This window comes from Dermacentor silvarum, chromosome 4 (assembly GCF_013339745.2).
Source record: "Dermacentor silvarum isolate Dsil-2018 chromosome 4, BIME_Dsil_1.4, whole genome shotgun sequence".
In the NCBI taxonomy this organism is placed as follows: Eukaryota; Metazoa; Arthropoda; class Arachnida; order Ixodida; family Ixodidae; genus Dermacentor; species Dermacentor silvarum.
In genome coordinates, this window is record NC_051157.2 from 61888732 (window position 1) to 61915501 (window position 26770).

General features: G+C 46.5%; 1 protein-coding gene across 1 annotated transcript in view; it reads left to right on the plus strand.

Moving 5' to 3' along the window:
* LOC119450125 (LIM/homeobox protein Lhx9) overlaps positions 1-26770 on the plus strand; it is a 104722-nt gene that overhangs the window by 30744 nt on the left and 47208 nt on the right. The window contains exon 2 of the mRNA XM_037713492.2: positions 25656-25998. Within this exon, the coding sequence (XP_037569420.1) occupies positions 25656-25998 (343 nt within the window). The remainder of the gene's footprint in view (positions 1-25655; positions 25999-26770) is intronic.

Below are 26770 nucleotides of genomic sequence, written 5' to 3' on the forward strand. Positions count from 1 at the left end.
GTATCGACGTCCTTTCGTGAGATATACGTTTATTATAATGCACAGAGCGATGATATATGCAAAATATGCTTTCGGGCTCAGGCGTGAGGTCGTTGAGGAAGTTCGTAGTAGGAAGATTCCCTTCATTCGTTCAACTTGAGCTTTCGGTTAACGACTCTGCGAGCTTTTGCCGGCCACTGCAGATGAACGTTTTACTCGAATCGGGGCAAGGGGATGATTGTTTAAAATGCAAATTAATCAAAGAGTATCTTCGCGCTTTGGCAGTCTGCGGTGATCTAAAGTGCTGTCTTGATGCTAAGCACAAGTCAGCCATAGCGCCAGCCATAACGCATCACACTGGTTGTCAAGGCTAGGCATACCCTTATCGTCACCCCTTATACACCTTTAATAACCAAGCCGTCACGCAGGCGTCGTCTTATAAATATGTAATCCTTAACTTTACACGTAGTTTTCGCCGGTTGTCTCACATAGAACTAGTTACAGCCAAGGCATCTCATACCTTGGGTTACTTGACGCGCAATCTTCATAACCAAACGTTTTTTTTTTTTTTACCCACAAGATTGCTTGGCAGACTTTTGTTCAGTTTCAGCTCGAGTGGGCATCACCCATTTGGTCACCCCATAAGCAATCTCTCATCCCGTCTCTAGAAGCTGTCCGCAAAAGTGCTGTGCCTTTCATTGTTAATGATTACAACCTGCAGATGTCAGACCTGTCTAGCATCAAATCGTCGCTATCTATTTGTCATTCAGAATCCCGGACAACTGTTGCACTGCTACGCTTGTTGCATAAGATAATCGACAGTTGAAATCCGTCTACTCTGCCTCGGCCCCAACTTTGCCGAACTTCGCGCTATCTTTATAATCAACGCAGCCTCAGGTACCTTTTCAGAGGCACAAATGCTTTCAAGTGCGAAGCTTTGCCACGCGCCACAGTTCCCTGGAATGACATTCATGATTACATTACTACCATGTAGGATCTCGATGCATTCAGGAAGAAAATAGCAATCCTGCTTCTTTAATTGCCACAGATGGTACTCGCTAACATCATGTTTCACAAATATATGCGGAATTTCGTGTAATTACAGGTGTCGCCGATGATGAGTTAATTAATAATATTTTTTTCGGCCTGCTGTTCTTGTGCATGGAGATGTTTGCCATATAATCGCATTTTTAGTAATTATTGTATAATGTTCGCTTAACCTCATTTCTCTTACATGTTTGGCAGTGTTCCTGCATTCTAACTGCAGCTTGTATTTATTTATTTTGCACAAAATTTGTTTCGTGCTAACTATTGCATAGATAGGTAGTTCGACTTCTCTGCTCATGTTGCCTGCAAACATATTACGTAATGCGCGCTTTCTATTACAAAATATCGATTGGTAACGTCCCACCCTCAAGAAATGCTCCGAACGAAGTAAAGAGCCTGTGAGTTATTTCGAAATAAATAAATAAATAATAAATAAATAAATAAATAAATAAATAAATAAATAAATAAATAAATAAATAAATAAATAAATAAATAAATAAATAAATAAATAAATAAATGTTTATCAAAGGACCTGATCCAGGTAGAGGGCCTCAGACAGACAAGAAACCGTTTAATCGGTATTGAAAACCTACATTGGCTATGTCCGTTACATTGGTTGAATTTCGTCCCAGCAAGGTTAGAAGTGAAAAGTTGATGGGCTTCTTAAAACAACTGTTTATTATGCCGACGTTAAGGCCGCAGCCCAGCCTTCCTTTGAGCAGGGCTCAACCTTGGTGATGCTGTTGTTTTCGTATGTTTTGAGCACATTTTCATGCAATATTAAAGCAAATGTATTCGATGTTCCTCCATAAATAAATACCGTTCTGACAGCTTTGTTAAGTGCGCACCGCCGCACAACTGATGTTGCGAAGGTGGAGTGCTCTTTACAGTAAAGTTAGCTTTTTAATACAAAATGGCGCCCTATAACGTGAAGCTATTCCAATCTGTTTCTATTCTCTTTTTGCCACTAGCCCTCCTAGATTAGTAAAACATTTCTTTGACGTCACGAAAAACTGCGAAAACCCCCATCTGATATGATGTGAACACACTGATTATGCATGATTAGGCCATACAAAAGAAAAATAATGACGTTTCTACGCCTTTTTCGGCATTAGCCCTCCTCTATTGGTCAACATTTTGCAGGCTGAGCACACTTCGCCTGTCGATTACGTGACAGTCACAGAAGCGCGAAAATTCACAGCGTCAATGTGACGTGTACGCACTAAAGATACGTTAAAATGCCGAACAAAACTGAATTTTTACAGCCAAGCTGTATATGGCTAGGGTACCATAGAATTTTCATGTCCGCACACAAAAACTATTACCATCAATGACTGTACCCCCGTAAGCAATGACTGATAGCCCCGTGAGGCAGAAGCTACGAGCACTCATTAAAGTGCAGCGAACAGTGCACCACCGAAGATCGTGCCCGAGAGGACGACCGTAAAAGCGCGGATATAGTCCGACGTAGCGTGAGCACGCGCGCGCACACACACACGCTACTTCATCTTGGCGAGAACAACAGCGTCTATAGTTCGACGCACTGACGCAGCCAACGCAACCGGACGCGGCCAATGCGCTCCGACGAGCCCGACGTCGAGATGGCTCTTGCTCCGTCCGCGCGTTGGTCGCGCCGACTGCGCCGACCCACACTGCATTGCTCGAAAAAAAAAAAAAAATTGAGGGCACTTAAGATTCGCCTTCAAGAGTGGAACGCGACAGCGTTATCGGAACCCATTCGCATCGCATTTTTCTTTCAGTAGGCTTCACTGCTACACAGAACTTGGGAAAGCCAACTTACAAAGACCAAGTTTACGCCGATCCCCGAAAAGTCGGTTTCACTTTTAAACAGAAATGCATTGCTGGGAAGACATTTTTTCAGGGGCAATATAAGTTGTCTTAGATTAAAATGTGAAGGCCCTAGGACCTTTTTTTATTATTCTCTTAACTGTTTGCTATTGCCCCGAAGCGCGCGCCTGTCCAAAACGTATTAGGCAGGTCAAGTCCCAATTTGACCTGCCGAAAATGCGAGCGCTATCTAGATAAGATTTTCGCAAGTAGCCGAGCCGAGCGCGCCGCTGTTGGTATGGTATAAATGCTGGCAAAAGGGGTTCGTGTCGGAGTTTCTTCGTAACCGAATTCACGGTGACTCCTCTCAGCTCTGGCCCGGAGCTGAGAGGAGAGGATGTTTTCTCGTACGTTCAAATGACCGTCCCACGCCACCTTGTCTGTAGGTAGTGGTTAAGTCGAACTTTACCGTTTTTCTGACGGATTTCACTGTGATAAATTCAATTTTTGTCCACTAACACCGTGCACCACGCGGAGGGCCTGCGCGATCGGGGTGGTTCGGAATGATGTTCTCCACCACGGACGCTGACATCCACACCGACACCGACGCTGACACCGACGCCGGATTTTCTGCGACACGGGGCCCTTAACGCTATCGAGTTAAAAAGGGCGACCATCGGCTGTCTACGCCGACGGTCGCAGACAGCCATTCAAGGCGGCGCGCCGGTTGGGGATCGTTCTGCGCATGCTCCGAAGATAGCAGCCGACGGCGCGAGCGTCGACGTATATAGGGGACGGCATTTCGGCTAGCGCAGCGCAACCTGACGTAGCGTGACTGGCCGCAAGCGACGCTCGCCCGCGCAACGATAACGTCGTACTATAAACGAGCCTTAAGTGACAGGCCAGAAGGGATGACGTGTGTCGCGAATCGGAGAATGCGGCGAAGAGACGCAAAAGTCTCTTTGGTGTCGAAATGCGATGTCGAAAAGTTCATGTTTGAAAACTTGAACTGCGCTACGGACGAGACACCGAAGTATAGAAGACAGGATGAACGCAGGCTAACAACTTAGTTGTTAGTCGGCGTGTCTCATCCCTAGCGCAGTTCGAGTTTTCAAATAATGCCTAACCAACTAGCCTCCCAACACACTCTCCCTGAGAAAGGTGCATGGCTACTCACTTTGAGTGGTTCAGTTGCGATGACACTACGCCTCTGGCCGTTGTCGGTGATTTCAATGTGAATGTGTCGGGACTGAAAATGGAGGTGTTTACGCGTTTCCTGATGGATACCCCCCCCATGCCAAACCGAACCGGCCAAACCACCAATACGGCATGATGACCAACTCGCCCAACTTTTTCCCACATTACTGAACTTCAACCACAAGGTTGTCACTATCAAATTAACACCGTCAAAGAATGTGTCGGCAGTTGCGAGTATGCCGATCAGTGTACATCATATCGACCACAAAGCCAATGTGACCGTCGTTGCTAAGTGACAATGAGTGATGCAATAAAGCCTTTACCACAAGTTTTCTTACCACGACGTTTACAGCTCTGGAAGCTGGCCATCCACCTACGCAGAGCGGAACGGCCTTGGTTTTCTTTTTTCGGAATAGAATACGACTGCCCCGTTCCGCAAGGCATAAAACATGGCAGCTCGTCGATCCCTCTCGCACTCACTCTTCAGAACTGCCGGTGAGAATGAATTTTTCTGCGTATATAAAAATGCATTGAGTGGCAGTATAACGTTGTTGATCCCTTTCGGCACGTATACGACATCGCTCTGCCAACTATTTTTCGCTGAGGATCCGTTTTAGTGGCATTTATAACATTTCATTGCACGCAACCACGATTTTCGACCATCCACCGCAAGCTAAGCAAGGGGAAGCGGACCAATCGCAGACGCCGACACCACCATCCTCATTCGGTTATTTACATTGACTGCGATAGCTCGAAACCACCGAAACACTCGCTACGTTTGCGGGCTCCTCGCCTCTTGTCAGCCATTTAGATAAGAAAATCCTGTCGAGGTAGGCAATGTTATTTGCTTTCAAAACAAACAAAAGTGACTTTCTATAAACGATTAGAGCATTTGATTGGGCGGTTCAAACAACGCTGCGGGCAACCGCTCGATGCTTTCTTTGGTGGTTATGTAAATTTGATGCCAAGGGATTGAAATAAAATCAGAATGGAATAGTTTTACGTTATATGACCCCTGGTTAGGCTAACAACAAACCAAGGAGAAACGATCACAAATTTAAAAAAAATCTACTACGCGAACAAATTCAATAAATGTTAGGCGCGGTAAGAAAGCAAGAAAATAAAATAAAGATATGACAAATTGAATTGTGAGGTTTACCTGCCCGAAGTAGATTAGAGGGGGACGCAGTAGCGGAGGGGTTCTGATTGATTTTGACCACCTGGGTTTACTTAACCTGCATCAAAAGCACAATACAGGAGCTCTGTTCTATTCCGATTGTCGCTGATTGCGGCAGTCGCGGACTGTCAACGTACCCAAGACTTCGTACCCTGCAGGAGAACGTCATCAGAGAAGGAAATCAGTTAAGAAAAGATACAAGAGATGGTGCAAAACAAGGTGCATAAACGTCTCCCTCGCCAACCAAAACATAAAACGGCATCAAAATAAGAAGTAAGACTCACTTTACGCCAAGGTATTTATTATACAGACCAAAAAGTCCAAAAGTACACTCAGTGTTTGAATGAGGAGATAAATTAAAGTGGCGGTTTTATGTAGTTGAGGAAACGTTTTCCATGTCTTTTTTTCGAGGAAGTGGCAGGGAAAGCGTACTAGGAGCTAATCGCTTAATCTGCTGTCTCGGCATTAGGCAGTTGCCTAGTAAGACCTAATAATAATAATAACATATATATATATATATATATATATATATATATATATATATAGCGTTAATAGAGCTTAAAGTTTGTCTAAAATATACATATGAGAATATGATTTCATGGGAGTCGCAAAAAACGTCATTACTTTGCTCACCAAATATAAATAAGAACTATTATAGGGCCTTCTTGTTACATTTGTACTATCGCCGCCTTAACGTCGTAGAAATTTTGTGAAATTGTTCTGCATTATGAGCCCGAATAGAGAAAGAGAAAGAACAATGTTAGAGCGCTGGAACTATCTGTATACGCCAAAATGGCAATAGGAGGTCACTGAAGAGGAAATACTTTGGCCAATGGTGCTAGTGTTCAGGAGTTCTTACTTTTGGTAAACAAGCTTTGTGAACAGATTTTTCACTCAAATACAAGTGATGAAGCCCACATGGTCGTAAGATCATGCCAGTCAGAATTATAATTAAGCCTTTTGCAATGAAGTCAGAGCTCGAGTTTATCCGCTATTTCAACCCTTCATTATGACGTCTGAATGACGCACTTTCAATCACCAACTTACAGTGATTCGGCAACCAACTATCTTCTCGACAGTGGTAGGGCTGGTGAATTATTTTGTCATACGCTATTTGATATCAAGTGTCTCTTTTGCGTAGAACATCGATAGTCGTTTTGACAAAACTATACCTACCTCAGCATATATGAAACAAGGAAGAAGCAGCAAGCTACGTCTAGACTGAAGGCATGCTTGGTCGAAATATTCACATGTTGTATCGTTACATATTGGTGTTGTCGAGCAGCGTCTTAAATGTTGTTGCACTTTTTTTTAATGCGGACAATATTAAAAAAGGCATTCTTATCACACCGCCACTTGATCAGGCCAGGAAACATATTTATTTATAAGCGACATTTACGCTACATTGAACGCCGTACTATTGTGCCTCAACGCGCTCATTTTTGCGCGGAAAAAAAATCAGGTGTAATATACCTCTTTGCAAATTCCAGGTATCAGAAGGAAATGGAAGAAGAAAAAATCCCCCATAAGCGGGCCATATAAGATGGTTACCGCATCGGGGTCTACACGTAAAACGCTTACGTATGCGGAGCGACGATCATGCCACTAAGGTTTTGAGCCCTCAAGCGACGGGGTGTGTCGAGCGCGGAGCCCGAGCGCCATAATCGCGACGTAGAAAAAGGAATGAAAGCACGAAGGGAAGTTTACGCGAGGTTATTCTTTTATACCGCTCCGGGGCTAAGAGCAACTGCCAAGATGCGCTGTACGGAACACTAAGGCATAAACGCGAATCTCTAGTACCTTGCATTTTTCTCTTCTTGAATTTCATCCTTATTATTTCATTTTTTTTCTCTCTTTTGTAGTATCATGTATCCGGCCGCGTAGAAGGCGTGCGGGAGAAGTGTCGCGCACATATTCGTTGTACGTCCGCAAGGAGACAAAAATAAATGAATAAATAATACAGTGTAGTCGTAAGAAGAAAGGTGCAAAAATAAGACGGGAAACCAGCTGTGGGTGCACGGGCGAGGAAGCGAGTTTAGCTGGAAGGCAGCACGCGTCGCTTTTGCCCGTCATCCGTGCTACACTTCTTGGCCAGGATGGAGCGAGCAGGTTGGTGGCAGGGGGATGGGTGGGGGAGATGGGTGTATGAGCGGGGTATGTGCAGGATCCTGAACGCCGGCACGGTGGTGCGCGCCGCTGAACGACACCACGTAACGGCAGTCATTACGACGGGGGGCCTGCTTCCGGCTAATCCTTTTTCAAAAGATTTATGGATATTTAGGAGGCAGCAAGCCCCGAAGGTGTTATCGGCTTAAAGCTTGCCATTACGGCCGCGCGCTCCGTTTCGGTGGTTGTTGCTAATATCTAGCGCCGTCTTGCCTGGCGATCACCTTTTTTCTCGCTTGAAACGTTGTAGTTTCTTTTTTCTCTCTTTACGCGTGTCACGTTTTCTTGCTTCCTTTTCCTTGGTAGCGTAATCTTTATTTTCTGTAACATGAAAGAAAACAAGAAAAAGACGAGGCAATTGTGAGTTGAGCTAAGCGCGTGGCTGTGGGAGTACGACGCCGTCTTTCCACTTGTTTTACGTTCGTACGAATATTTTAAATATTCTTACTTCGAGAGTGAATATCCTGCCATAGTCGGCAGCAGGTGCAATTGCCTTAGACAGACATGCTCAGTTGATGAGGCTATCTGCGCCTCGGGTAAACGTTTCGCACTCTTAGGAAGCGAGCGAGTAGTTGACCCGGTACGGTGTCACCCTACAATGAGCCCTACCAAGGTAAATCTTCCGCCGAGTGCCGTTAGACACAAGTTAAAATCCTTGATGCTTAGCGGAGAGAATTAAACAGGAGCGTAGAATAGAGGACAGCAACAAACTTTACAAAATAATTAAAAGCACGAAGTAACTTTACAACAGCGCTTGCATAACGGCCTCAACACACGGCAGAGTAAACGCCCTTATGTGCTTAATAGAACAGATCTCCAAAGTATTGTCACTTCAAACTTGGCACTCTTTCGAATACTAAGTTTTAATCAACACACTCAATGACTACTAACAATCTGTAGATGAAACACGCTGAATTATGGTACAAGCAATCGTATAGGTTAACATAATAATGTGCTTTCAATATTCTCTGGGCCCACAAATGTCCGTTAAAGCTCAGGACATATAATCCCTCCAGTGCTATTCTAGACGTGCTTCAAGCTTACAGCGTAACTTTTTATATACATAGAGTATGCTTGTAATACTTTCCCGCCCATTCAAATAGGTTCGAATACTCCAGCTGCATTTTCAATTCCAAGAATTGAGTAAATTTCACGCACGCACGCACGCAAGCACACACACACACACACACACACACACACACACACACACACACACACACACACACACACACACACACACACACACACACACACACACACACACACACACACACACACACACACACACACACACACACACACACACACACCACACACACACACACACACACACACACACACACACACACACACACACACACACACACTACCTTTTTTGGTAATGAACACGCTGAATGTCCGCCGAGACATTTAAGACGTCAGGACGCCAATGTTCCTTAAAGATCTCCCTTTTCCCAGCTACACAAATAGAGATGGCAGTGGACGTTGTTTTTAGGCGATACAAGAATCTGCGCACTAATAAAAGAATCTGTGCAGAAAGCAATAGCAATAGACGCGTAAAACAAACTTCCCCTCTCAACATTTTCAAATTCTTGTCACCGCTTTGAGCCCCAATCGCTTTGTGCGTAGATTGGTTTTGCTTTACCTGCTGCTTCCTTTGTGATATTTTCCTCCTTTTTTGTCATCTGCGCAAGAGAACGAGCTATATTGTCGAGCTTCGCTTTTTGCGTCACGTTGTGATTGCCTTTTCTACGGCCTGCCAATTGCTTTCGTTGTGGTTTATTTGTTTCTTCACTTACTGTGTTTCTTTTTTTATAGATATATTTTTACTGGGGTGCTTTTAGGAGCCGGCGGACACGTTACATGGCTTTCTTCGTGGCTTTCTTTATTTAATCCGCGAGCTTTTATCCCTCGGCACTCCGTGGCCGATTCGCGCGGCCAGTCAATTTGGGATGAACCTCAATTGTGGTCGACGCGGTGCGGGAGAAGATTCGACGATCCGTCGAGCGAGCGTATTTTCTTAGCCGCGAAGTAAGGGGCTCGCGTGCACTACACAGACAAAGGAGCAGACATTAAGAAGGAAAAAAAGAAAATATCCGTCTCTATTCAAAAAAGAAAAAGAAAGACAGACAGAAACAGAGAAAAAAAAGGAGAAATAAAGAAAAGAGCGTTCGTATTCTATGACTTGATTTACGATTTGATCGTATGGTCATGACAGGCGTTTATATCCGTTTTGTACACGGTAACCAAAAATAAACTCCGTCTGGATAAATGTCGTCACCGCATTGTGAAGACACAGCGTTGTGTGCACTTGAAGGTTATACTAGGCTCAACATGATTCACAAATGTAAGTTGGAAAATAAAAGGAAGAAACAGACTATGTGGTGTTCCCTTTATCGGAACAGTGAAGCACATTAGCATAAAAATGCACTTTTTTTTTGGAACACACTGGGTGTAATATGCGGTTATATTATGCGTATATTATGCTAGTGGTTCTTTCCTTTCCAAGGATATTTGACTTCGTTAGACAATATGTTCTCAGGCACGTCCCATGAGCTGCTTGAGACTGCGTATGTAGGTGGCAAATAGAGAGAAAGAGAGAGAGAGAAAGGGGGGGGGGGCACTGATAAAGGAAAGGCAGAGAGTCTAACCAGGCTGAGCCCGGTTGGCTACCCCGCACATGGCGAAAGAGAAAAGGGACTAAAATATAACAGGGATAGAGCAAAAGTTCAGAGCACGCAAGCACGCACGCATTCGTTGCTTACTAAGTCCCAAGCGGACTATAGGCTGGTGGATCTCAAGAAACGTAGTGTCGCTTTGTACATCGCAGACACACTAGGCCGCTGTCCCAGCAAGCAAGCTTAAACAGAAACCAAGTAACCAAGCATAAACAAAAATCAGCTTTCTTTCCTCCTTACCGGTAGTCGTATTGTGATGGAAATGTCACATTTAATCTGTTTCCAAATGATGTGTTGAATGAAGTCATACCTTTCTCAATTCTTTTGCAAGAAAAAAAAAAAGAAAAGAAGAGACTATAGTTGAAGTGTCTTGAGGCGTCAGAACCGTAACAAGTGCGTCCCTTCTATGCAAATTATAAAACGTTCATGCAAGAGGAGACGTTGGGACCGAGATTGCATAAACCGGATCAAATTGAACTCATGGTCCGCCGGCGATGCTGAATTGCTTGTTGCTCCAACTTGTGTGTGATGAATGGATGAATGAATGAATACGACGTCTTCCCGCTAGCGGCGAGCATTTCATTACGAAGGATTATGCACATATGCAAGAATCTAAGGATTCTAGCTGTCGCTACATTTACAAGTGGAACAATACTGCAGTACATTGACGATCTCGCAATTTGATTCTGCAGTATGTTTTCCACGGGTGGGTTTGAAGCGCAATCTCCCTTGATAATGAGCTTTTCACCTTCGCGAAACATTTCTTTGTAAATGCGCGGTGCACGTTTGTATTCTTAAGACGGCGGCTCACGCATCGTTAGTTTGCATAGTTTTGTGCGCATAGTTTGATATACGCTTTGTGGGCTGAGGGAGAAACTGACACTAAAATTTAATCACGAAGTTAGAGTGTATTACAACAAAGCGAATGTAACAGAACCGGCGCTACTAAAGTGTCCAAAAGTCTTGCGCACCGAGACCAACGTTTTCGGAAGCGAAAAAAAAACAACAACGTAACAATAGGACCAGATTGCTGCCAACACAGCGAAGATATGGAAACAGCTCCCTGATACCATGTATAAATAGGTAATGGTAGCTAACCTTGAAGTAGTCTTTGTATTAAATTTGAGCATAAAATAAGTTGCAGTTTTCGCGAATTTAATGCTGGGACTTAGAGAAAAGATCTTTGATGCTAGAAGAATTAATTGTTGGGCGAGTTGGTTTTGCATAGCGGAACGTTAGCGCGATAAAGGACACAGACACAAGAAAGGGAGACAAAGACAAGCGCTTGTCTTCGTCTACCCTTCTTGTGTCTGTGCCCTTTATAACCATAATTTACTTGTTCTTTGATGCTAAGTATTCCATATGAAGAGTCTACAGGCCAACGTGATACCAACCACATACCCGATAAAGTTGTAATGTCCCCAAGCGCACAGTGCAGCTGGTATAATTTGTGAGTCGAATTACCTTTTGAGGTCTCAGCATAACTTTTCAATACACCGACTGTGGCTATACTGAATTGCCGCTGAGGTGTGGTGTGTCTGATATGTTCAACAACACGCTGGTCTAGAAGCTTTTTGCGACAGGTAGCGCACGACAGCACATTATATACATCTACTTGATACCTTACAAACAAAGGGTGCATTTGTTTTATGTGTGTTTCTAGCACAAAAGTTGGCTCGCCACACCGCTTCATCATACAGAGGTATGCAGGAGCTCACACGGGGCGCATACTACCTTTCAGCGGCAGAATTAGGCATGGAGGCGACATTTCTAGTCCACAGCCCGCAATGACACACGGGGCGGTGTCCTTAGGCAGGCCGGACTGACAAACATTTTTCGAAGTCTACAACAGTGACAGACTCTGCCTGAACCACGGTTTGCGGGTGGGGGAACTGCGCGGGCTGAAATACACCGAGAGCTGCCCCGAAACCGCTAGGCGGATCGTAAATCTCTCGGAGCTGTCTCCAAAGACGGGGCACGCGCCAAGTCCAGCGCTTTTCCATTAACCTCGTGATCCTATGTTTCCCAAGAGACTCTTTGTTGAAGCACTGCCTCCGACAGCCTGAATCACATGGTACGCACTTTGCACCACTTTGCTGTCGCATTGAATTTTGTCGGCGTTTCAGAAACACTCGAGACACTTAGTTTGATTACTACCAGTGAGTGTTTACAGCTCGCATTTACTTGATTCGTGTATAAAGTGTAGAGGGCATTGCAGCGAAACGAAAAAATAATAATAAGCCTAAACTAAAATAAAATGCCCAAAGCTAAGCACAGGAAGGCTTCAGGTTCCGTTCAGAACAAAGACGCCCATAGCGACACTGACGACGACGATGAAACGATGAAAATTACGGCACGACGACGGCGCATAAATGATGACATCTCCACCTGCACGATGGCTCACGCGGGCTGAACTGTCAGGAATTGCATGCCGAACAGACAAATGAACTTTTCTTTTCCAACAACTTGTTGTGCCAAAATACATGATGATGGTGAACATGACGACAAACATGGTGATAAACGTGATGACGCTGCTCGCTACATGGGCCAAGATACACCGATCAGGTACCCTTATAATGGGCTGATGTAAAAAAAGGGGGGTTGTCCCTGTAAAGCTCCAGAAGTATCCCAACTCTGTGTTAGTGCCTGCGATGCTTACTGGATAGCTTAAAATTGGAATCCTGTATCATCATACTACATTCCAGAGGGGTCTGAAAAATGTTAAAGGAAATTTTTGTAGCGGTGTTGAAGCTGTGGCACGCCTTTATTATTATTTGCATGCTGACGTGTGGGTCACGCGAACTTTATCCAGCGGGCACTGGCTGGTTGAGGAAGAGTCAACTGCTCGGTCCACGGCGGCGTTTTTCATGGTTGCTAAAATAAGGTCGCGCAAACTGTACCTCATAGCCCACAGTTACGGATGACCAGAACGCAAAGAAAAGCAATGCAAAAACTACCAATGATGTCTTTCAAAGCTTCTTGAATCACCTCAAATATCTGCGAAAATCGTTGGAGCAAGGTTTCCTCCCGTTCCTCTGTAGTCACGGTGCCCGCATGTTGTTACAGAACCTCGCGTCGTTGGTGCAATGTTCCCTCTCGTTCCGAGCCTCGTGTAGCTTTTCCAACTTTTGTTCCTTTTCTGCCACAATCATTGCATCGGCACGCTGGGCCGCCGCTTCGTATACCCACAAGTTTCACCAACCTGTGGCGCGACGCCAACGACTACCCGACCAACCAGTGAGGTCTGGATTTACAGGTGGCTTTCCCTCTTCTCCGGAAACGTGCTTTCTGTGTACGGGCTCCGCCTCCGTGGCAGCCGTCTCCTCATCCCTATGGGGCTGTCCGCTCATTCTACCGGCGGAAAAAGGCCGGCCACCAACCACGATAACGGGCAAATATGTCAAAGAAAGCTATTAGCTTTAAATAAAGAACTCGCAGTGTCGCCCGAAAGGCGAAGCATCGATTGCGATAGCAAATTTGTAGACAACTATACGATGTAAGTATAGTAGTTTTATCGGCTTATAAACTTGTAAACGTTCGCTTACGGACTAAATTAGCAAGCATATTGTCACGCCCACACAGGCAAACATGAACATGTCTCACTCGACGACCGCGGACACTCGCTGTCGAAATACTCGCATGAGGAAGCGCGGAAACCGCAGCGAGCGAATTGACGTTCGTGTTGCCTCTCGCTTCAACGTGAACGAAGCGGCTGAGACCAAAAAAAACAAATTAAAATTAAATTATGGGGTTTTACGTGCCAAAACCACGATCTGATTATGAGGCACGCCGTAGTGGGGGACTCCGGAAATTTGGACCACCTGGGGTTCTTTAACGTGCACCTAAATCTAAGTACACGGGTGTTTTCGCATTTCGAGCGGCCGAGACCACAGCGCACACGAAGCTTTCAGCCTTCGGCGCACCTAGACCGCCTAGGCACTGTCCCCATTGCAGATCGCGTTCAAGATAGGACCCGCGCGGCCCCGCTCTGCCATGTCATACGCAGCCGCCGTCACAGTAGAACACGAGGAGGTACATTTGGTACCTACAATAACGTGGTACATAGACCCAGACGAAGGTGTAGTTTTACGGTGATCAGTTAGATAGATGCCTCGAGAATAGTCTCTTGTTTTTATCCTTCAGAGCATAATTCTAGACCAATGTCTGTAGGTGAGATGCCATGCTCTGTCATGAAAGTACGATGATCTGCGTTCTTAATGACGCTGAAGTTCCAGGAACATTGTTAAAACCAAATTTTAAACAGACATTTTTTTTCTGCCTGAACAGGGCAGAGAACAGGCGCGGATAAATTAGTTCCTTCGCTGATTGACAATCAGTGCAGGCAAAGAAAAAGAGAGCTTGCTTTTCCGGTGCTTATTTCACTTTCAAACTTTTGAACAAGCATTCAGCCTGTTGCGCACTTCTGAAATGTCTGCTGGTCCCGAGCTGTGAGACACGTTTTAGATTAAAACCGGAGACAAGCACTGGCGCAACTTTCCGGCCGGACCTGAACGAAGAATTTCTCTTCGCACTCGCACAAGGCAAACAAGACAACAATACCAATGCTGTACACGGCGCCAAGTCACAGCACTTCATAGTAACGCAACCCTTGCTGCTTCTTGCCGGGCTTCAGGCTGCTTTCGGCCGCATACGATTTTCCTTCTCGCTTTCCGGGTGGTTCGTTTTCGCCGAGGCGCAGTGATTTTCTTATCTGCGCTCGCGTAGCGACGCAGACAACGCGCGAGCTAGGGAAGTGGGGAGGTCTCCCGCGTAACGGTACTGCGTGGAAGACAGGAAACGAACGTCCCCCGCCACTACCGGTCTCGCATGACGCAGCCGGCGAACACGACGCTGGTTCCCGACGCTGCGCCGCGACGGCCTTTCGCTCACTTCCGCCAATTGTCAGCGAAGGGAAGCCCTGCTATACGCTCGCCGCGAACGCGTGGCCGTTACAGCTCGCTCGCGGGTCCATAGCGCCGGGATGCGGCAACGTACCGGCAACTTCGCGCGGCACGCAGGCACTGCGCGCGGCTATCTCGGCTGCGTCCGGGCCGATTTCAGGACGGAACGCGAACACACACCAACGCGCGCAAGACCGCGGCTTGCTTCTGTTTGCTGGTCGACGCCGCTTTCGGCATCCCTTTAGTTTGCACGCTGTGGTTATAAGCGGTACGGGGAGATCGCGTGTGTGTCTGTGTGTGTTTGTAGAGAACGTCGGGGGAAGGAGCAACGACGGCACATTGTTGAGAGTTGCAACAGCGGAGAGCCGTATTGAATGGGAGCGCGGGCTTGGCAACTTCTGACCAGCAAGAAGCCAATGGACGGACGCGTTGCACCGTATCCGTCGCGGAAACTTCCGGCCGAAACGTCGGAAACGGAGCCCGGGTGCCTCGCCTCGCTAGCGCGCTGCGCGTGTTTTTGGTGGGAGCATATAGGCTGCTCGGTACAAAGCATCTCGCGCGCCTGTTGGCGCCTGACGGGGAAAGGAAAGCGGTATGCGCAAAACGATGGAAATGGCTTGTCCGGAAAGTGCTATACTGACTTGTAGTTTCAAAGATGAAGTAAACAAAAGTTACGAGAAGGCAGTACCCTCGTTGGACGACAGTATTATACGTTAAGAAAGAAACGGTGTCGGTCACGAGAACCTTAATTAGGCTGTAGTAGAGCCTCTACGACGTCGTAGAGGCTTAGTCGAGCTTCTGCGATTCTCTTTGAAAGAAATGCTAGAAGCAAGCAGTGAAGGCAGCTTCAGCCAGGCCTGTTTGGACGAAGCCTGCTTTAGAGCAAAGCGTTGAATAAGTCGTTGCTGCCTGTCAATTTCACCGGTCTCGCGATAAAGAATTTTTGCCAAACGCCGTTCGTTACCCGTCACTTCACAACAAAGCAACAAAGTTTTCACCATTGATCAAGCCGCTTGGTGCTTGGCAAAGTTGCGTCTTGATCACAACGCCTGCGTGCGACTTTTCTGGCTGCGTGCTCTTCGTCGTGGGCTGATCATTTAAACGCATGTCAATGTGTTGGGACAAGTTGATTGTACGTGCAAAACGCATGATACGTAAAGTATGTCGCTATAGTGAAAAGCAGTTCCTAAAATCCGGTTATTTACCGCCATAGGCGGGATCACTGATAAATACGGAGACGATGATGACATGACCAGGAAGAAATGTTCCCTCTCAACACGGGAAGGTGATCTTAACACAAGAAGTGATTCCGTCACAATAGCGGTCCCCAGTGAGCGGTCCCCAATTGCAGTCCCCAGTGCATGGTGGTTACATAATAATTTCATGCGCACACTTTCTCATTAGATACGGATGTTCGTACATTTAGGGTATACAGGGTGTCCCAGCTATCACGCAGCACTATTTAAAAAAAATAGGAACGGCGTTACGCGAAGCAAACCTAGTGCGTATTGCTTCCAGTGCAGTGGAGTAGCTGCCAGCAATTTTTTCGTTACTGATATTTAATTAGTTAATTGTAATTAATTATATAATTCGAGAAGTACTGTTCTAATTATGAAATTGTCAATAGGAAAATTGTAGAGCAACATGAAAAATTCCCAATACAGCTTTCTGTTGCTCAATACGTGCTACATAAATGTGTTTATCCGAGCGTGAAAGATGCCCGCGAATACACGCAAAGCGCCTCGAGCGGCCAGCCGCGTGGCCATTCTGCGTGTATTCGCGGGCTCCGTTCACACTCGGAAAAACACATTTATGTACCACGTATTGAGCAACAAAAAGCTGTATCGGTAGTTTTTCATGTCGCTCTACAATTTTCTCATTGACAGTTTAATAATTAAGGCAGTATTTCTCGAGTTAGCTAATTAATTACAATTAGCTAATTAAATCGTAGCAACGAAAAAATTACTGGTGGCTACTCCACAGCACTGGAAAATGCCGTTCCTCTTTTTCTTAAATCGTACTGCGTGATAGCTGGGACACCCTGTATATATATATATATATATATATATATATATATATATATAGTGTTCATGGGAGCTCGTCAGATATATGTAGACATTAAATATTGTAGACTAGCACTGCTCCTGAGAGCGCTTTCTTCTGAAAATTAAGTACCGATCAAGCAAGCCAACTATAATAAGCCGGTTCATCAAAGGTTAAAGAAAATCAGGAGCACGATAACAACAAAGCAACCGGATGACTATGCGTGATGACTGATGGCCAACGCATTTCATATGTCATTCATGCAGCATCCGCATCACACAGGCCTCCTCCTAATTTGATGGATCTAATTGCTAGTTTGATCTAATTCCATTTGCACGTTATGCCGCGTAGAAAAAAAGTAAGGCCTACAAACGGCAGATAAACGGCGGAAGAAAAATTCATTCTTTTTTTTTCTTTCTTTTTTTTCAGACTTAAGTTTGTTTCGCAGTATATTTCCACTCGTGAAAAATGATCATTTGCCACGCCTGAGCCAAGCTCTTGCTGGCACTTCTATGCCTTACACGCAAACGAGGGAATTGTCGAAAGCGGGCGTAACGCGCGCAACACGTGTTTGCAGAGCCGCGGCTTTGGTCCGGGAGAAACTTGCCGCGAGATTTTATACTGCGCAAACTCCCTCAATTTTGCAAATGACCACTGTACTTCAGTAGTCTCCTTCGAGCTGCTTGCGACGCCCCATTTACCTCCGCCACTCTCTCGTCCAGCTCGCCACAGTCCACGAGCGCAGCTCCTATCTTGTCCACCCATCGGCCGGCTCGTTCAAGGGAGCGCGGAGTCGAGCCGCGGGCGTGGCTAATGACGCTAACGCAAACAAACACAAACAAGGGCGGGCGCGCGCACGATGCGTTTTCCTTTATGGCAGCGCCGGTCTGGACTTCGATTCTCATTTGCCAAGAAGGCCGGGTTGGTGGCGGCGGCGATGGTAGGCCGCCGACTCCGTACCGGCGCCGGCATATACGACACGCGCAGAGTCGCCGTTAATTTCCAAGAGTGAGCTTAAAACCGGCCGCCACGCGCCTGCTGCGCCACCCCTCGCCAGTGCCCACCTCCCAGCCCCCTCCGCACTTTCCTTTCTTTCCTGCATAACAACCCGCGGAGAGGAAAAGCAGTCGTCAGGGGAGGCACGCGCCATTCTTTTCCCGGTCTTAATATGCCCATGGCCGCATTCGCACACTTACTGTTTTTTTTTTTCGTTTGATTTCCAATTCTCTCTCTCTTTTCCTCTCATCCCTAGAGCTCGCATCTCGATTGCTTGGGTTTCTCACATATTTTGAGCAGAATCAGGTCTGTTGCGGACTATGTCTCGCCAAATTCCAACCATTTGGCACCAACACCGGAGATTCCGGAAAGAAACAGAAAAAAAAGAAAGCAAGAAAGAAATGAAGACAAGGATACAGCGAGATAAAAATTATAAAATGATAATCGCAGGCTGTGTTAATAGCACAACAGAATTACAAAACGCTAGAATTCTGCCAGAGCGAAAGGTGCTAAAGAAAGGCGAGAAACAAGCGGTGGGCGTCAGACCACTCGAAATGAATCGCTCAAATTTTTGCGAACACTGAAGCGAGAGAGAGAGAGAGACAGAGAGAGACAGCGTTGCCTCCGTCAGCTGGATCCTGTGAGAGGGAGAAGGAGCAGCGTGTAGCGCGGCTGTCGGGAGACACGGCGAAAAGCCTACGACTGGAAAAAATTATAAATGCGAGGGAGGGAGAGAGTAAAATAAACGAAGTGAGGGATATTGCCCCGCGCCAGCTCCCCCCCCCCCCCTCCCCCCGCGAGTAACAAGGCCTTTCATATCTCGCACTGTGCGTGCGCCTCCTCCTCCCATCCTCTGCATCCCCGTCGTCTTTTTGCCACCCTCTCCACGGAGGTCCGCAGTCTCTGCATACTTGAGGGTGCGACGAGGCGCAATCATCTTAAGTAGCTTTTCTGAAATTGCGTAGACCCTCGGCTAGAGCGGGCGTTTTGCGTTTGCTGCCTCTTTTTCGCAGTGCCGGGAATCTCGTCCAGTTGCGTGCACGAGCTGTCGCAAACCCCCACCCTCTCCCCCTCCTGCAACCCATCGAGTCTTGCCTTTATTTTTTTTTCTCTCCGATAGTTTCCTTATTTTACCCTCCCCCGCTCCTCCGGGCGTCTCCTTTCCTTCCTTTACGCCTATTTCTGCCGATAGATTCTCAGTCTTCGCGGCTTGTTTTCCTCTTCGAAAAGAATCCAAATAGCGTGGAGATGGGTCATTGGGTCGACCGATGGCGACCCAGAAAATAAGGTCACTATTGCTGACTGCTCACGCACCCCCGCCCCCCACAGCATGTACGTACGCACACACACACACAAAAACCTCATACCTCTATTCTTTTCAACTGTATAGTGCCTACTACGAAGCTCAAAGGAGAACGGTTCTTCGCACTTGGCGAAATGCGCTATGCGTGAAAGAGTCGTCTCGGCGGTGTCGCTGACGTCAGGTATCGGGTGCGCCGTTACAAGAGAACGACTGCAGCTAAGTGGTCTGGGCTTCCTTCTCGGACGGTTACACAAAAGGTCGCCTCGTATATATTTGCCGGCTCGGAGATGACTGCAGACCGTAAACCGAAAGTGAGGACGCTGTCTCGCGCACGGTTTTTTTTTTTTTTTTCGTTGCTCTACATTTTTCTCGTGTTCTTTTTCGTTTCTTCTTTTTCGTCGTATTTAGCAGCAAGCGCCGTTATGCGAACCCGGTCATAACGGAGAGAGCGCGGCCCGCTGTTACGCCGCTGCCGTGGAGCGCTGGCGCGAGGCGTCAGCGTCTGTTTTTACGGACGCGGCTGTTCTCACTCAAGTGGCGGCGCCCGGCGGAAATCTGTTCGGCAGCGCAGAGTGTTGCGCGCTTGACGACCATCGTTAGAAGCCGCGTGGTCCTCGATAAACGCATCACGGTCGGCGTAGTGGCGCGCCGCGACAAATGAAACGAACGCGTACGCGTTGGCATTTTGCTCGTACTATACACGTATGCGTCATGCTTAATTCCCTAGTGTGCTCTTTTTATATCTCGCATAAATCGCCGTCGGGAAGCGGCTTCGTTTGTTCGAGCCCATTTCAGTAGGCGCGCATATACAATGTGTGTACATGTACACGAGAAGAAGGCAAGTAAGTGTCCTCCTCATCATCAACCTACTATATGTACACTGTAAAGGAGGAAGTAAGGCCTGTCTATAGCTATCTGCAATTACTGCACTATTGTGTCGTCTGGCTCCATGCTGTGGCCGTCCTTGATTGGGTGTCTCTTCCCTGGGCACCTCTTTTGCTTATCGACTGCACCTACAGTGATCTACTCTACACATTGCATTTCCTGCCGAACTCTTCTTCGTAGTTATCTCAAATAAATATAAGCTACACCCGTTTGCTCTCTCATCCACAACGCCACCTTTTCAACAATAACTGTTTCGATTCATTTCTGGTTGTGCTTTCCGAAGCTCCCTTCTCGAGTTTCTTCCTTATCTTTCATCAAGTTTCCGCCCGCATGTCCTCGCAGTTCAGTTAAAGCACGATGCAATGGCTTCACACTTAATGCCGCTAATGACATAGGCTTACTTGTCGTATGCTCTCTGACTCATTTTTAGAAGTTTTATTCATCCGGAATGACCCTGATCACATCTGACTCCAGGCCTAAATAAATACATCATTGCAAGACTTCTACTGGCTGTCTACAAATCACGAAGTTAGTTTTTCTACAAAGGTGAATGCATTGGTTCGTTGGTCGCTCATTGCTAAAGCAAAGAGCGCAAAAAACAACAAAACACAGAGACAGAAATGAGCACCACGACACTCTATTTCGAACAAACTTATCTGTAAAAGTTTTTATTTGTTTTTTTTTATATTAAAAGTTTTCCTGTTAGGTCTCACGCGCATGCGTTATAGCTGGAAGAGTAATGACACACGGTGTATACATATGCAGCGCCTTTTTTTTTTTTTCAAAATAAGTTTGTTGGAACTAGAGCAACGTGGTGTTCATTTCTTCTTCTTCTTTATGGGGTTTTACGTGCCAAAACCAGTTCTGATTATGAGGCACGCCGTAGTGGAGGGCTCCGGATTAATTTTGACCACCTGGGGTTCTTTAACGCGCACAAGGCAAGCACACGGGCGTTTTTGCATTTCGCCTCCATCGAAATGCGGCCGCCGAGGCCGGAATTCGATCCCGCGACTTCGTGCTCATTTCTGTGTCCAGGTTGTTTTCACGCTTTTCTTTTCTAGCCGGGCTATTCAATATTGCCATAATATTTTGCGCATCAATTTTATAACCGTCATGTTGCCGTTTAAGGTCATCATTCATTCATTCCAAAGTTATTCATTGTAAGGCATCTCCAGTGCTGTTCACCAGGGCACTGTCATCTGCAAACAACAGGTTGCTGATGTGTTGAATACTTAATGCATGAGTAATTTGGGAATCCTCATGAAAGTGGCAAGAACCTACAGAGGATATCCATGTGGTTTCACTAGAGAGAAAGCTTCACAGTTAAAGATAAATTCGTCCAGGTCCGCGGATGAACCCAGACACCACCGCCTTTTTGTGGCCGTGTCCTTGCAAACTTATCTAATGATAAATAGAAAGCAAGAAGTGGAAAGGAGCCCAGCATAACGCTAACAAGGAGCCAGCATAACGCTATATGGGGCTATAACAAATTAATGAAAAACTCGAAGCATGATCCTTTCGGCCTTGTAGCATTGTGTTAGGCTGTCAGGGGAATGCCAGCTTCCTCTTAAATTGATTGAATGAAACTTTCTCTACCCTGCGGATTCTAAACTTCAGCAAATCTAACGCTTTGTGAAAAACTAAACCAACACCTTGTTTTATGCTTGCCAATCACTGTATATACGGTTCAATCTCAAGCGACTTTCTGTAGATGCTTTACTTTCTCCAGGAATTCAGTAAATGACTACGTCAGATAAAAAGTGCTGTTTGATTCGAGAAACCTTACTCCGCCAGCATGATCTAAGAAAAGTGGAGCATAGAAAATCGTGTCTCTAATGTGTACTGCTTATAGTCTGAAAATAACAGATCTTGCCTACCACAAAACTCCATTAGAGCATGAGCAACCTCTAAGGAAGAGGACGGCGAGTGTACCTCGGCAACTTGAGTAATTTAACGATTTACCTGAGTAATAAGCGTGGTTTCCGCATAAAGCGTCACCATACCAAATGCCTAATATGTTTGACCACATGGCAACCATAGTTAAAGTAAGCAGGATAATCTTTATTTTTTCCTCTGAATGTTACCAAATCACCGAGGTCTCTCATATAGTCGAGGCAAAGTATTTCCTTCTCTCTAAGATGCAGCGCACTGTCAGTGGTGGCAGCTCACACGTATTACAATTAGTGAAATTTCTCAATGAAACTCTGTCCCGCACACATGCAATAAAGAAACGGTGCTCATCGCGAACGAAGTGCCTCGTGCCAGCTGTTACATCATTAGCTTATCTCCACTGTCACACCATCTCAGCTCCAAAAGCGGTAACAGTCGTTTATAACCCTGGCTGCTGGCCCAGAAGTACCGCGGCTGAATATCACAGGCATCGTTTTTCTTCTTCTTCTTCCGTCCACTCGGCGAATCAAGAGGCGGCACTCCTGGATTCATGAGTTTAACTGAAGCAGCTTGATTCTGACTGTTCCAGAAGCCCCTGGCGATAACGCTTGCCGTGGACAGGCAGACTTTCTTCGGTCTTCTCTTTCTATATCTCTTTTAGTGGTACAAGGACGCATAATCAGTGGAAGCATAAAAGGAAACTGTCCGACGTGTATCTGGACTTTCGTCCGGCATGCCACAGCGAAGACAGGTGACGACGCGCGCCACTGACCGCCAGTCCTTATCGCAACTGATAGCGTACGACGCACGGAAACCGCCCGTCGGTCAGTCTCTTCCGGCTCCGAGAGAGTGATGATACAGAAGCATCGAAATGCAGCGAAAAACACCAAGAGAGACAGAAAACTAGAGGGGACGAAACCCTGCGTCGCTCTTCTCTCGCGCGGCACCACCCCACTATTGAGTCTCGGCAGCATCATTACGAGCCCTTCCCCCTGTCGCGCGGCTCGGTGTGGTCCCCTCCCCAAACTCGGGTCTTTACAAGGACCCAAAACCTTCTTGCCGCTCGCGCGCCACCATAATGGTGCTACCCGCGCACACGCTATCTGCGGTTTATTCATGATTGCTCTTGGTCCGGCCGCGGCGGCTGTCTTATCGTGCCGCCTAGCTCCGCTCTTGGTCTTCATTTCCGGAGAATCGCCGCTCGGCTTCGGTGTCTCCGTCCTCCTTACCTTTTTTTTTTTTTACTTTCTTCCCTTTCTCAAGCTCGAACGCCAGCGGCCAATGCCACCGCCTCTCGCTCTCCCTCACCGCAGCGTGGCTTCGTCTCCTCGTTGAAATTTAATGAACCTCCCGAGCGTCGTCCTCTTCAACAACCTCTCCTCTCTCTCCCCTAGCGTGTCGCGGCAACCGCGATAAGGGAAGAAGTCTAACGGCGCAACCGATACAAGCAGGGCGCACAGTGCGCCGGCTCCTTGCTGTACCACCCTATCTGGCGCGCGTATAACCGGCGAATCGCAAGCGAAAGCGCAACGGATGCTTTTAAGCCACTTTGAGCCTCGCCCGCCTCATCTTTCCTTTCGTGTCTTGCACGTAATACTTTTTTTTTCTTTTTATCTTCTTTCAAAATATTTCCCACATACTTGCGGGCGCCAAAATGTCGTCAAGCGGTAGCGACGTAGCTGCCCTTAGTAGTACAGGGCATGCACGGTCAGATGAGTCGCTCACTTCATCATAACCTCCTAACAGCATAAAAAGAAGATAGAGACGCGAGTCTCGCAGCCTTTGTCGACGATGCCGCCTGGCGGCGGTGGTGCTAGTCTCCGCTATCTCGTCCCCAGCGCTGTTCACACTCGGACGAGTGATAGATTGGTGCCCGCTGAAAGAAGAGCCCCAAAAAGTGCACTGAGCGCGACGAAAATGTTTAGCGCCCTGCCATCCTTCGCGCTAGCTTTGCACGCCCATAACATCGCACTTTTTCCCTCTTCTCCTCCCGCTCGTTCTTTCCGGTACGTTGCCGTCGCACCCGCCCACCTTGCTTTCGTGGTCGTTTCGTCGCCGCCCTGATTGCCCATGCTTGCATTCCCTGCAACGCACACGCCCACTTTCCGCAAATTCTAGTCATTTCTCTGCAGAAGTATGCCTGTGGGGAGTACGGTAATGTCACGGTTAAACCTAAAAATCCGCAATAAATATCTAGATTTGAGTCCGAAAGCAAAAACTGAATTCGTCACCTCTCCGTCGTGTACTGAAAATAAAGCATATCTCAGAGTTCCTCGTGGAAAGTTGTTGTCACTCGATTGAGAACTTCTGTCACCGCTTGCGCGAAACTTCCAAGACGACAAGCGTTCCCTATCATATGATTAATGTAGCGTGAGTAAGCTACGGTGAACGTATATGCTACGCAAAGATGTCATTTATTCTGGCAAGCAAGGCAACTAATAATAACATTGATGCCCTGATTCTTATTTTATTTATTCATATATAAATATGTATATACAGGGTGTCCCAACTATCATGCACCATTATTTAGAAATATGCAAATGCCACGTAGCTGAACAGAGCCAAGGTAATGTTGTTTGCCGTGGCTTGGAGATACTCAGACTATTTTTTGCATTCCGCCTTATTACATAATTAGGCTTAATTAATTGATCAACGTCTGGAAAAAATATAATTACATGAAAAGTGTCAATGAGAGAATTGTAGAGCAACATGAAAAACTCCCGATGCAGCTTCCTGTTGTTCAATACGTGCTACATAAAAGTGTTTCTCCCAGCGTAAAGAAGCCCACTAATACAAGCAAAATTGCCGCGCGACTGGCCGCTCGAGGCACTCCGGACGCTCTGCATGACATTGCATGTGGCTCCTGGTACCAATTAATGAACCCTAAGGTATCTTAGTGAGTTGCTGAATATATGTCTTGCTTTCCGTCAACATCATTAACGGTAGCCAAACAAGGCATGTCACCGAAGCCAACTTTTCCACAAGGGGTCTTGGCGAAACGTTGCCTTTATCGTCACTTCTTGTTGGGCCACTGTTAATGATTTCAACCCGCTATCTTCCTGGGAACTCGTGTCTTGCTTAGATTCCGTCAGCGTGGCAGTTCTCACCAAGACGCTAGAATTTAATAGTTTAATGATACGCTCCATTTCAGATATTTCAAGGTACGATGGGCGCTAATGTCCCGTCAGGGCGCAAGAATGCAGCGAAAGCTTCGCCTTGTTTCACGTCCGCCTATTTCCACCTCTGGCATGCAAGGCAAAACTGTGGTCAACAGTGCGTGCTCTTGGTTTTGTTGTCAAGTGCATTAACATGAGTGTCACGACTCTGCACTCGTGTGGGTTTCAAGCGTTGCATTCGTTTGTAATCACGTACGTTTCATATAAAGGATAATGATTTATCAGGATTAAACGCCGTCCTGTTCTGTGCAGTCTGTATAGAATTTGATAGTCAGCATATAGCCAGATTTGTTTCAAACAAAGTGGTAAAAAATATATAAACCTAAACTAAAACAGAGATGCCCGCCGCTGCCAAATGTCAAGTAACTGAGTGGTCAGAGTCGGAGCTGAAGTGTGATGACATGGGCGTCCCTGTTCGTATGTTTGCAGGACCCAAGAAGATGAAGACAACCGGCTCTTCACGACGGGGTACCAGCGGGGGTGGAGGTGGTGGAGGGGGAGGTGCGGGTGGCAGCGGCAGCGCTGCCAACCACCTGGGCCAGGGCGCAGGCCCCGGCGTGGGGCCCCACCCAGCCATGTCCGGTTCAATGCCGGGTCCCGAGTGCGCGGGCTGCCAAAAGCCCATCCGCGAGCGGTTCCTGCTCAAGGCGCTGGACCAACTGTGGCACGAGGACTGCCTCAAGTGCGCGTGCTGCGACTGCCGCCTAGGAGAGGTCGGCTCCACCCTCTTCACCAAGGCCAACCTCATACTTTGCAAGAGGGACTACCTTAGGTGAGTTCCGTTCACCAATGTTTCACGCCCTGTATACTTATTACACATGTGTATAGATAGCTTTCAGGTGACGTCGCAGACGCTGCATTTTCATCGTGCTAGTACACAAACATGGCGGCCATGATGACGTCAGTGCACCATATCAGCTCTCCGTACATTATTTTGCTTTCTGACAATGACTTCTTTTTACTGGGTTATCCCTGTTATCAAATCGTAACTCGATGCAAGATACGCCTGTTGTGTTGTCGGGCTGGTACTTTTCTTGTTCACGCGGCTTCTCGACGTGCCAATACCCCAAGATGACAGCGACGAATGTCGTTAACGAAAACTATTTATAGGAAGGATCATTGAGCACAGTGCAGTTATGAAACTGAGCATACTGCTTCACGCGTGACCAGAGCTATCATGGGGATGGGTTCAAGAGTACCTGCGCCATTTCCTTCGCTCTAAATGCTGTTATCTATCTATCTATCTATCTATCTATCTATCTATCTATCTATCTATCTATCTATCTATCTATCTATCTATCTATCTATCTATCTATCTATCTATCTATCTATCTATCTATCTATCTATCTATCTATCTATCTATCTATCTATCTATCTATCTATCTATCTATCTATCTATCTATCTATCTATCTATCTATCTATCTATCTATCTATCTTCTGGAGAAGCAAGTTAGCTGTAGAATCTGTAGATATTTCCCAAGATATTCACGTACGCCTCCTGTAGTCCTTGATCACGCAATGCCTCTATGACTTCTGGTATCT